Source organism: Nicotiana tabacum, chromosome 17 (assembly GCF_000715075.1).
Source record: "Nicotiana tabacum cultivar K326 chromosome 17, ASM71507v2, whole genome shotgun sequence".
NCBI lineage: Eukaryota > Viridiplantae > Streptophyta > Magnoliopsida > Solanales > Solanaceae > Nicotiana > Nicotiana tabacum.
Genome location: NC_134096.1, coordinates 106,344,775 through 106,358,057, shown reverse-complemented (window position 1 = coordinate 106,358,057; position 13,283 = coordinate 106,344,775). Strand labels below are relative to the sequence as shown.

Genomic DNA, 13,283 nt, shown 5'->3' with positions numbered 1-13,283 from the left:
AACTGATGGAATATTTTTGAGCTCTTTATGCGACAAAGAGTGACAGAACCGACTGATTTTTGGTTGAAAGAGCTTTCTGGTGGAGAAGAAGGAAAAGAACTGATTGTGAGGGTGAAAGAGGTGGGTTTTTGTCCGTTAATTTTCTAACGGAAGTGGGTATTTTCTGTTACTTAGACCAAATATGCTCATATTTTGCAAACTTAGAGGACAAATAGTGCTCAGAGTCATATTTAAAGGACAAAGTTGAATCTATCCTCAAAGATAAGGGATGATTTTGACTAAAAACTCCAGATTATCTCTTTGTATATTCTGGGTTCTTCTAGAATGGGCCAAGAGAATCAACTGAAGCTTTAAGGCCCATTTGTTGTAAACTAAGTCCAAAGCAAAACAAGCCCATTTAGAATTAACTCCAAATGCCTCACCCGTTCTTGTAAGATATACATCCCTTCTTAGACATAAATCAAACATAAGCAAACCTAGCCGACTTTGTCTCTCTTGTCTTTGTCTTGTTTGTCTCTCTTCATACTTTCATAGGAAAATTCGAGAAGTCCATTTTCATTTCTAACACTAACAGGGAATGAGTCGTCGCTAGTTTATTTTCGTCTTGAACCATTTATTATAGGTAGAAGTGTGATGATCGTACTTTAATATAACATAAATAAATTTATATTTTACATGTATAAAGTTGTCGAGTTTTTATATAGATTCGTCAACTTTTATTTCTTTCTAGGTTCTCGTTCCCACAATTTCCCCCTAAAAAAAAAAAAATTCGACATTTTTAACCCGCTGCACAATTTGTTAGACATAATCTAGAAAATAAAACTTAAATTATAATGCAGACTAAGAAATAAATTAAAACTTAATTTTTGGTTCTTGTAAAGTGTAAACATTGCTGAAAAGCCACTTGATTCGCCGATACTTTAGAAAAGGGGGCTTTTGCAAAGTCAAAATTGCCTTTTTCTTAAACATCACTAAAACCTAAACCTTCCCCTTTTCCTCCTCCTTGTCTTCATTTGAATTTTCTTGAAACTTTTGTTTTGGGTCAAGTTAAGGAGGTGAATTGGTAAAGGAAAAGAAGAAAAAATGGCATGTATCTCTCTCAATATAGAAGCTACTGCTTTAAAGTTTGTAAGAAATTGCCAAAACCATTCAACGAGTTTGTTCTCAGCAAACCAACAGAGTTGTTTCAAATTCAGTTCCGCCAATTGGAATTGTTCTAATTTTCCAGTTCGTCCTACTTCTCGCCGTGGTTTTAATACTTACAAATCTTTCGCCACTGCTTTCAATAGCCTTTATGTGGATAATATCAACCCCGGTAAGAACTACTACTCCACTTTAATCTTTTCAATGTGTTTGTAGGAAAAGGAAAAACTGTGAAATTGGGTTTTTTGCTTTTTAATTTTTTTCAGTGTTGTCCCCTAAAGTTACTTTGCTTCTCTTATTTGGTTCTTTCAGCTTTTGGAAGCTGTTTTTGTACATTGTTTGGTTAAATTTTTAGCAAGTATATGTATTGAGTATTTCAGATATCAATTATTCTGCTTATTCTAAAGAGATTCTATTATTTCTTACAAAATGGATATGTTAAATCAGGGGCGGCTTGACATAACTGGGGCCTAAAGCGTAACTACAATTAGAGTCCCAATTTTTTATGATCTATTTTTAAGTAATTATTTTTCAATAGATAATATAGCTAACCGATTTAATCACTCTTGACTCTTGACGTTGATCTTATGTATTTTTATTTTGAAAAACTTCTTTCCGTTGAGGTAACCGTTAGGCATTTGAAAATGAATCAAGTCTTTTTATGTAAATAAGTATATCGATTAGAGTGTTATCTTCTATTTGTACTAATTTCCGTAACACTTGTTAACTCAAAATATAAGTCTAAGCCATCAATATTAGAGTGACTATTATGCTTTAAGGATCATCAAAGGTTAATACAATATTTTTTTTCCTTTCAAATTCTCATCATTTAGTATCTCAATATTTTAAAATAATACTTATATTTAGTGGTCAGAATGTAAAAAAAAAGCAAACGAAGGTTATATCAAGTTTAAGGAAATTATAAAGATATGTTTACTTTATGAGAGGACTTTTCCATTCCTCAACAGTCACATCAACTTCACGACGACAATTTTTTACTATAAAGTGCTTAAACAGTTTTAAGGAAAAATCACATAATATATTCCTTCTAAAATTGGAGCCCCTCGAAATTGGGGGCCTAAGGCATATGCCTTCCTTGCCAAGCCCTTTGAGCCGGCTCTGATGTTAATGCGTGCTTCTTTTCCTAGGTTTTGATATTCACTTCCCTTTATAGCACAAAAGGTATTTTGAGTTGTTATTCAATAGTTTGGAATTGCCATCATGCCATGTAATGCCAAAAGATTCTTTCTTTTTTATGTTAACGTATCTATTCTTTTGTTATTATTTACCTGGCACAAACTAGCTATTTAACTAGCATAATTAGCACAATTGATATGGATATAGTGTAGACTGTAGAATCCGTTATAATTTTTAACATTATTTATTGATTCATTCTATTTGATATTATAGAGGAAAGGGTGGTTGTCTTGGTTATTGGAGGAGGAGGGAGAGAGCATGCACTCTGTCATACTCTGAGGCGATCCCCTTCGTGTGATGCTATTTTCTGTGCACCTGGTAATGCGGGAATTTCCAGCTCAGGAGATGCAACTTGCATAGAAGACCTCGATGTTTTAGATAGTTCAGCTGTGATTGCTTTCTGTCATAAATGGGGAGTTGGGCTGGTTGTTGTGGGACCAGAGGCTCCGCTTGTTGCAGGTCTTGCTAATGACCTTGTTAAGGAAGGAATTCCTACCTTTGGCCCCTCTTCAGAAGCAGCTGCTTTAGAAGGTTCTAAGAACTTCATGAAGAGTTTATGTGATAAATATCGAATTCCAACTGCAAAGGTCTGCGTCTTGTATCCAGTTATATTTACTTGTTTTTTTGTCTCAATAAAACTCTTTGTTATGCTCAATTCATGTCTTGATTTGACTTCATCTATGGTGGATATATTTGTGCAGTATCAAGCATTTACGGACCCATCCGCTGCAAAAGAGTACATCAAACAGGAAGGTGCCCCTATTGTTGTTAAAGCTGATGGATTGGCTGCCGGTAAAGGAGTTATTGTTGCCATGACATTGGAGCAAGCATATGAGGCTGTTGATTCTATGCTTGTAGAAAATGCTTTTGGTTCTGCTGGTTCTCGTGTCATTGTAGAGGAATATCTGGAAGGAGAGGAAGCATCATTTTTTGCCTTGGTAGATGGTGAGCATGCCATACCTCTAGAATCTGCTCAAGACCACAAACGAGTTGGGGATGGTGATACAGGACCAAATACTGGTGGGATGGGGGCATATTCTCCGGCTCCTGTCTTGACAAAAGAACTGCAATCAGTGGTCATGGAGTCTATAATTCTCCCTACAGTGAAGGGAATGGCTGAAGAAGGCTGCAAGTTTGTTGGGGTTCTGTATGCAGGGCTCATGATAGAGAAGAAATCTGGTTTACCAAAGTTAATTGAGTACAACGTGCGGTTTGGAGATCCAGAATGCCAGGTCAGTGATTTGCTTGCCACTTGCAATCAAACTTTCTGTTTGCATTTTGAAATTTGTTAGTACCATAGGTCTTTGTTTCAAATTACGCTTGGGAAGCATTCGTCCTTCACTATTTCACTTTGATATAGTATGAATATGTTGTGTGGAACACACTACTTTCTATTGATCATCAAGTATGGTATTTGCTAAGTAGATGTGGAGTTAGTCTTTCAGTATCAATGGAGTTATTACTGTTGTGTCCTACCAGCGAAGAATTTCGTTAAATGGGTTCAAAATCATTTTTTGCATGGAATACTGATTGGTTTGGGGGGTGGATCATTGGTGGTGTTATTGCTAGATAAGCAGCTGCTTAGCTTCTTATTCCTGAACTTGAAAAATCTCATTTGTGATATGATTCATTGGCATTCTTATTCTGGATAAAAGGTTCCTATTGCCTACTTTCATAGTCCTCTTTCAATTTGATGCAATAGTACTTTCAACCTATTCACAATAGAACACCTGTTGTAGGGTGTTGAGTTCCATCACATTTTAATTGATGTGTGGTAACCAAAATGCCATCTTTGACTACATATTTATTTACAGGACAATCTTAAAGTACAGAATTAGCTTACTGTGGACCCTCGTTTTCCTAATTAATGGCATCTAGGGATGCAATTTGAGTGGTTGTATAGGGGGTTCAAGTCAAGTGAACTTTGTTTGAACCTTTTTGGGTAGTTAGTAACTCTTTGGAGTTACTGATATTTCTCATGTATACTAGGATGCGAATCAAGTATTTCGTTTAAGATAGGTGATTGGAGACCCTCATTTGTTCCAAATTGCGGGAATATCTCTAGTGTTCAAGATATTAATGGATGGCTTTGTGCTTACTTTGGTTTGCCAAATTGGTCTATTCTAGAGCAACAATGGTTGAGTTAGTCAGTCCTTTGTGTTGTTTCCTATGCTTTGCGTATTTCATGAAAGCAGAATTGTAGGGAAGGGCAATTCTTGATCACAGAAAGAGCAAAAGTTTGATGTGATGTACTTTTCTTCTTTTATTGTTTGTCTACCCTATTCAACTATTGCTGGCAAAGTTTTCAGGTTACTTCTTCGGAGGTTTTACATGGAACATGAATCAAAGCATGTAACGGAAATAGGAGTGGGATCTTATTGTGCTTAATGTAAATACTCTGCCCCATGATGTAGTTTTAAACTCTATTTCCTACGCTTTCAGGTGTTGATGGTCCGGTTAGAGTCTGATTTGGTCAAAGTTCTGCTGGCAGCTTGCCGTGGGGATCTACGTGGGGTGTCTTTGGACTGGTCCCCCGGGTCAGCCATGGTGGTTGTAATGGCAAGTAAAGGCTACCCCGGCAACTACCAGAAAGGAACTATCATTCGTAAGCTTGAGGAAGCAGAGCAGGTTTCTCCGTCAGTCAAAGTATTCCACGCTGGGACTGCTTTTGATGCTGATGGAAATTTCATAGCTACTGGGGGACGTGTCCTTGGAGTCACAGCAAAAGGGGAGGAACTTGAAGAGGCCCGAGATAGAGCCTACCAAGCCGTTGAACAAATTAGCTGGCCTGGAGGTTTTTATAGACGAGATATTGGTTGGAGAGCACTACCTCAGAAACAATATTCTTAAGAGTGAACTCCTACAATTGTACATTACATATGGAGGGAGCTTAATAACATTTTTGGAGCGTGATATGGATATCAGCTTGTTGTTCGTATCAGTCATCTGCTGTGGTGTTTGATGTGAGTCAAGTATCGATAATGGAGCCATCCAATGTTAGACGAAATGAAAGGATCCGGGAAATATAGATAGATAGAAAACCTTGAATTAAGAATAAAACACTTTAACCAGTACAAGTGTTTGCTTTTTTGTGCCTATAATGAGCCTCATTGTTTCTGGTTAAAAGGCCCCATAATCATGATTGCATAATAGGTGTTTATTTTGTTTCCTGGAATGAGTGTGACTAGCTGCAATGTGTTATGTGCACGTCTGATTTTGTAACTTAATAATTTAGTTGGATCACTGTATTTTTTGTTTATGGAGTAGACTTTGATATGATTCTCTATTGTATATTTTGATGTCATCTGGTTAAACTGAGCGAACAAAATTCCGTACTTTTAACTCAGAGAAAAAAAGCCCTATTATATTGAAATTGTATTGCAATGATTACAAATTGTATATTTTGAGTCTTATGATGGGTGTATAATGATATGCGATGCCTGGTAAAATACTCCATTTTGGGAAAACCCTAATGAGTGAAGTGGTAAAGGGAATTGAAGAGGTTTCTTAACTAATAGTAATTTAGACAAGCCACTGAGCAGACTATTGAGTAACTAAGTAACTAAAATCTAGCATATCAAGAATGCAAATCCTTTTAAGTTGAACTCTAAGAGGATACATTTTTACCTTTTAGACAGAGGTGCAATAGCATAATCTTATGCTAGAATACTTGATGATTTCAAGCTTAATATTGGGTAGTATTATGTTACTGCTATTGCTAGTGTCTTCTGATTATCTTACTAAGCTGAAATACTATTTAATACTTAGGTAAATCCACACACGCATCAGCTAAAGTTTTGTGACCTTGGAAGTGCAAAAGTTTTGGTAATTTCTCTCGGCAAAGACAACTTTGTATTTAGGAGTCATGCACTTTCTCCAGTTCTCGGACTTAATTCTTTGACCACTTGTTAGTTGAAAGATGAACCCAAAGTGCCATATATCTGGTCAAGATATTATCGAGCCAGAGAACTCATATTTAGAATATACAACAGCTGTTGATATTTGGTCTACAGGTTGTGTGATGGCTGAGTTACTTCTTGGACCCTGTCTTAATGTTTTTGTGCTATTCTTGGTCATATGTTGTATTACTCTTCTAACGAATCCTTTCGGTGGACAGCCATTGTTTCCTGGAGAGAGTGGGGTTGACCAATTAGTAGAGATTATAAAGGTGAATTTTAGAAACTTTTTTGTTCTTGATATTATCTTCTCAAAAGACACTAGCTGATTTTCTTTCCTTTACAATTCAGTTGGACCTTTTTTGCCTCAGTAAATAAGGGAGCACGATAATACAATATGGCTTTAAGAGTTCGCCAATTTCTGCACAGTATGATCATAGACTTATAATGACATAGAGCCTGAGGGAGCTTTTTACCATCGCGTACGAAAAGACCTTTTTAGTTAAATTACCTTTAACGAAGGCAGTAATAAGTACTAGCTAAATATGGCACTGAAATTTGAAAATAAATCTGTGCTTAGCATTCAGCTTGCAGACGGGGATGGATGTCTATATATGGTAGCAGGGAGCGAAAACTACAGATGGAATACTAATATACTCTGTTGAGAGCAATAGGCAAGGTTTCAGAATCTCAAGTGAAACAAACTTTTTTTTGAGTGAGCATAGGTGTACTTGAAGAGATTTGTACTCAGTAATCATGGAAAGGTATTGTAAACATGCTGTCGAAGAGATCTGTTGCAAGTGAAGAATGCGTAGAGAACCTCTATGGTGCAGTAGAGTGAGATCAGTTCTTTATCAAAGAAAAAGAACTGAGCCAAAGACGGTAGCTGAGAGAACATACCAAGTGAAGGATCCAACACAGCTGATGGAAATAAACCCGAACCTAAACCATGAGCTAAAAGTAGCAGATGAAGGGAACAAAGAGAAACCCAGGGATGTACTACACACATGCTAATTAACTGATAAATGACATTCCAGGTTCTGATACCAGAACCCATCAAAGCTTACAGTTCTAAGAAGCTGAACCAAATAACAGATAGCAGGTTTTAAAATATCTTAGCATAAAAGGAAATCTTCTCATGACATACAGACAACTAACGAGCCTTGAATATATGCTGTTACAAAACTTGCTTGATCAGCTAATGAGGGTAAAAACACTGCACAGAAGACGACTCAACCTGAAGCACCAGATCATTGTTTTTAAGAATATTAGCAAAAAAATGACCCTATCATCATTGAATCCTGACGCTCCCTTAAAGTCAAGTCTGAAATATGAGCGAAACCAAAGATACCGCATAATAAATGTAATATTACTTGATAAGCTGATACCATGGATGCTTCATTTAACATAAAAAAAATTAGCACTTCCGTTGAAAAACTATTTCAGACGCTCAATTCTTTCCTAGTAATATATTAATGTTACAAAAGAAAAGCACACAAACCAAGTAAAAATGTTGTCTGGGATGAGGTCATGTTGAACAAATTGGAACGACCAGACAACAGTCTGCACAAATTACATGACTCTTTTCCGAATCCTCAAAATGATCAACCAGCAGCTCAACCAAATAAAGCATCATATGTAGTATAAACTTGATAAAGAAAACAAGAATTCAGCCACATCATATGTACAAACATATCACCTGAAATAAGCAATTAAGTTCCAGCAGTGGGCAGTGCTGCCATGAAAGAATTGTATGATGATTCAAGATCGAAGTGGAGTTGACGGGCCTGCTGTTCTGTCAACTCATCTGCAGCTCCCATTTTTGAGAGCCTTGAGAGCCACTCTCTCATCTTTGTCTTCCCCTCAAAATCGGCTGGCAGAATTGAAAGTTTATTAAGGGAAGATGACAGGTCCGACAATAGGGGATGGACCTGGTCAACAGCAACCATATTCAGCTTCAAAGAGTCCATAGCAGTGATGAAATTCTGCACACACTCAGCCACAACAGCAGCTGAGGTTGTAGCTGACATTGCAGCGGCGGCTCTGTGCTCCACAGTGGCGGGCACCCCAGAGGTCACAAGCCGGTTTAGGGCGGCAGGGCATTCCATTTTGTAGGTGTCATGAAATCGCTCAATGCTAGGTACAGTATCTTTCAATGTGGAGGATAAGGTCTTGAAATGAGCAATCAATTTCTGGCATTCAGTTTCGTATTCTGCAGGTGAGATGATGTCACGAACATAAGCCTTCTCGAGCTTTTCAGTTGCCTTTATTATAGCAAAGAGCTCGGCAAAGTTTTCATACATTTCTCTTTCCCGCTTATCATTCCATAGCTTAACCTCCATTAGAGTTGGCGAGAATATTTTGACCTTTGTCAAAAGGGTTGGAGAAGAGGATGGGACACGCGCAAAGATGCTAGTCTTTGTCACTGCAGGAACATCATGCGCAAATGTTACAATTTGTCAATCTAAATCTAACAAATCTTTAAATTACACTGACCAGACTTATAGACTCTACCTTCATACAGATATTTGGAAATATAAATTTCCACATGGAGCTAGTACATAACCCATATCATTTAATTGAAGAGTGCACAAAAGTTCAACGAACAGCAACTGAGCAACATAAAGAATTTCCCTTTAAATGCCATAGCTAAAAAATAAATTTATCAGTTTTTAAAAGCTAAATGAACAAAGATCACCATTGAGAGGTGAAACCCACCAGGTAAACAGACATCCTAGACAATATATTTAGGATCTCAATGTAGACAACAATCTCCCAAGCAATAGATATTACATAAAAAAAATTGAAACAGAAAGTCCACAGTGATATTACATATTTCTCCTATACTTTCTAGTCCAAAAGCTCTCTTAAGTTCTTTTTTTTAATCTAAAAAGTTATGGATCAAGCATCAATAATAAATAATCCAAAAAGTTAACTTAAGTTTGATTTAAAATGCAGAAAGTGAAAATAGGGGAGTTAAAACGACATGAATTTATCTCTATTGATGAGAAAGGGAAGAAATTTATCTCTACTGATGAGAAAGGGAGGAAATTTATCTCTACTGATGACAACGGGAAGAACGAAAGAATGGTAAGAGAAAACAAACTAAGAAATAAAGAGAAAGACAGAAAAGATAAGATAGGAGAGAGGAGAGTAAGAAAGGGGAAGGGAGGCAGAAGAAGGGGATAGATACAGATAAATTTTTATATCAAATTTGTTTCAGCCAAATAAAATACACAGGGTTGGGCTTGGAGGGTAGCTCATATGGTGCGAGCCCCTCATCCTTCACCCCTCTCCTCTCCCCTCTCCCCTCCCCCTAATAGTAATAGAGAAAGAAAAAAAAATACACAAGGGTGGGTTGGAGGGGAGCTCACATGGTGTGAGCCCCTCATCCTTCACCATGTGGAGAGGAGCCGAACCCCGCCTATGTAGTATTCCCCTCTCCCTCCCCCTCCCCCTCATAGCAATAAAGCAAAAAAAAAAAAAAGATACAGAAGGGCCTTGTATATCGTATGGAGTCCTGAATAAGTCGAATCTCTTGAGATAAATGGAACTCTATCTCTAATTGATGATAAGACTTTCTCCAACTAATATTAATCATTTACTTTAATCATTATTTAGTTGTTAGCTTATGCTTAGCTATTTTTAGATTAACTGTAGCCTTTATCATTGTTTTCTCTGAATTGGATTGTTTTTAGTCTAGTCTTCTGATGAGATTGATGTGATAATTTTCTCCTTATTACACTTCAGAGATAAGTTTTAAGTGTATTGGGAATTTTAACTTACCCAAAGTTCCTTGCACAATAAAAAGAACCTTTTGCTACTATGCTTGATGTGAATTGATCTCTCTCTCTATCTCTCTATTTCAATATTATTCTCTCTCTCTCTCTCTCTCTCTCTCTCTCTCTCTCTCTCTCTCTCTCTCTCTCTCTCTCTCTCTCTCTCTCTCTCTCTCTCTTCCTCCTTCTCGCTTCTTCCCCTTTACTTTCTCCCCCTCCCTTTTAGGTGCATCACCTAGCTTTAGCCAGGCTACCCCAGAATATAGCTTCTAAAGGCACTGATGTTTTCAGAAGTTGGACTGACCCTAACTGTTGACACCGTCAACAGAAAAAAGAATTCTATAAACCAGTGCCAGAGAGAAGGAAAACAGATAGAAAAATTTGAAATAAACCAAAAAATGCAATCAACTGGAGTGAAAGGAATGGGAAACCTAACCACGAAGCCAATACATCTAATGTCAAGAATCAAATGCAAGTAAAAAGATGCACATACAAAAAAAACATGGATAAATGCTATTATACAATTGAGATCAACTTAATGCACACCTTACTCCACTGCTTGGGGCCGGGGGCGGAGCTAGAGCTTCAAACGTAGATTCGGCCAACCCCAGTAGCTTTGGTCCAAACTTTGTATTTGTCTTTAAAAGTTCATATTCAATGTACAAATTATTAATTAAGAACCCGATAACTTAGAAAAAATAGAATCCTTAACCCATTAGCTTCAAATCCTGATTCCGCCTCCGCTTGGGGCCAGCTACGTGAGTCTACTTCTCTTTTCAGCTCCATTTTCTCCTCGTTTTCCACCATACTTTCCATGAGTGTGGTAAAACATTAGAACACCTTGATCAATTTTCACACAATTGAATCTCCTACCTATACTCAATGTGGAATTTTTAGCGAAGGGAGAAAGTTGACTTTGAGAAAGAAGGTGCTTATTGCCGCTTTATTAGTAAGTAAGCTTGTTTTATATCTCCTCAATATAGGCGAAAGATCACTCCTACAAGCAAGCTTTCTCTTATATACGATACCTCACCACATAATTATATTTCCTTCATGCTGAAGGCACTAGTTCGGATGGAAACCCTGATCATTTAATCCTTTCTTAATTTCGTTTTGTCCTTTCTTTTCCGCAAATCTCATAAGCTTGTTGCATCTGATTCTGCCTAAAGTTGTTCAAGGAGAAACACTAGGTGAGCTAATAGAAAGGTTTTGCAACAATAAAAATCCGAGCTTTCAATTGAGAAAAGAGTTAAAAGGAGGGGGAAAAAGAAAAAGAAAACAAAAGCAAAGAGAAGGGAACTCAATAAACCCCTCCTTAACAGAAAAAGTAAACTCCACCAAAGAGAAAGATTGTACATAATACATAGACGTTAACAACATTGTGCATCCATAGATGTGATGAATATATATAGCTCAAAATACACACTTTGAACAAACAATCCTAAAGATGTGGATCTAACCCTCTGCAGCTGGTTCAACCGCATCCACTGATAGAGTAGTAAAAAAAATTAAATTGCATAAAAGAAGGAATGAAGAAGTACCCTAAAAAAACAAAATTTTCAAGCCCCAATTCAAGAAAACGCAAGTAGACGGAAAGAAATAATACATGGTTAGATCATCAATCAATCAATCAAAAAAATTACCGCTCTGCTAACATATACATATGTACAAAGCAAAAAAGAAGGAGAGAGGGGATGGAGAAAGAGCTTACGGTAAAGAAGAAGGTGAAAGACGCACGCGGCTCTGAATAATGAGAAATTGAGTGTTGCAGCAGGTAATCTATCAAGAAAGAATAAGAGAGAGAAATTGAGGTCTGTACTCTTTGCTTGCGCCATACACAGGTTGCGTGTACAGTTTTTACCCATTATTATTTTTATTTTTATTTTCCATATTGTTACTGGTTAATTTCGTGAATGCTCACTTAATTTTTATTTTATTATATCAAAGTTATTAAATTATTTTTTCTTTTCTTTTGTTTCTATCTCTAATAAATTTAAATATTTCTTTAGTTTCAAAAAGAGTGCTAGTTCCTGAACTCATTTAATGTTTAGCGTGGAGGTTAAATTGATTTTTTAAACTCTTTACAATATAATTTATAATTAAACCTTAAATAGAAATATCATAATCATAATTTTAATGGATAAAATTTTACCAAGTATTTGAAACTGTAAAGCAAATAAGCAGCTTCACTTCTCGCCCTTCTCAAAGAATGGTATTTGGGAAGGAGTAATATAATATTTTGAAAATTTATAAATAAAATCTGTATATCAAAACAATAAACAATTGTTAAAGAAGTCTTAATCGAAGTTTGGTGCTCCATAATTTTATTGTTGAAAATGTACAAAATGACAAACAATTTGATACAAGGAAGTATCAGAAGTAGTATGTTGCAAAAGTCAAGACTTTGGAGATGTGGAATATAGTTGTCCACTAGCTAGTTAATGCTAATGTAATAGGAGAGAAACACTTTCAAAATTATCAAATCAATCAATGGAGAATAGTAGTACTATTTTTTACCTAACCAAACCTAAAAGTGAGTCATTAGTTGTTTGTTCCACCTAATTATGAGCACTCGTTATTTGACTCGTGATTAAAATGCTTAGGCATTTGTGTATATTCTTAGCCTTTGACTTGTATAATGAGATTTTTGTGGTTATAAGATGTTTTATATATCATAATCATTTAATGATTAAAGTCTTCTACTTTATGTCAATATAATCTTTAATTAAGCAAAGAAAAGAAATCAACTTTTCTTGCATGCTTGGAGTCAAGAAATACATGTTTAAAGTCCCTAACATAGTCGGTAAGTACAATTGTATCCTCATCTTTTACTTTTGTTTCAATTGCATCCTCAGATTTAACCGTTTCATTTTCTATTGGTCCTCGCATCTTCTTCAACTCTTTCACTATTTTTTCCTTGCATTCGTTCTATAATTGAGTCCTTGTCAATACCATATTTTTCAGCAACAAAATAATAATAATAATAATAATAATAATAATAATAATAATAATAATAATAATTCCAAAATTGTTTCCATCACACCAAGCACATCTAAAATACTCCCCCTACCAAAATAAGGTTTCCCTTTTATGGTTCATGTTCTTTGATGTTTGGCATATTTCGAGATGAGTTAATGTTACTTTACCCATGCTTTAACCACTTTTTGATGTTATTTAATCTTTAAAACACCCAACATGGTGTAATTATTGGTTTGATGACTAATTAAGATATGTGTGACGATTTAAGGTGTTCGGAGTGCAAAATATG

The 13,283-nt window shown here is 36.1% G+C and overlaps 2 protein-coding genes across 2 annotated transcripts; one reads left to right on the top strand and one right to left on the bottom strand.

Moving 5' to 3' along the window:
- Positions 1–379: 379 nt before the first annotated feature.
- On the top strand, positions 380–5,599 carry LOC107830634 (phosphoribosylamine--glycine ligase-like). Its single transcript, XM_016658257.2, has 4 exons — positions 380–1,315; positions 2,554–2,927; positions 3,042–3,572; positions 4,783–5,599. Exons 1-4 carry the CDS (start codon positions 1,084–1,086, stop codon positions 5,188–5,190), a joined length of 1,545 nt encoding a protein of 514 aa, XP_016513743.2. The 5' UTR covers positions 380–1,083; the 3' UTR covers positions 5,191–5,599.
- Positions 5,600–7,676: 2,077 nt separating this feature from the next.
- LOC107830635 (vacuolar protein sorting-associated protein 28 homolog 2) lies at positions 7,677–11,882 on the bottom strand. Its single transcript, XM_016658258.2, has 2 exons — positions 11,727–11,882; positions 7,677–8,661 (listed from the first exon to the last, which is right to left on the bottom strand). Exons 1-2 carry the CDS (start codon positions 11,878–11,880, stop codon positions 7,949–7,951), a joined length of 867 nt encoding a protein of 288 aa, XP_016513744.1. The 5' UTR covers positions 11,881–11,882; the 3' UTR covers positions 7,677–7,948.
- Positions 11,883–13,283: the final 1,401 nt, after the last annotated feature.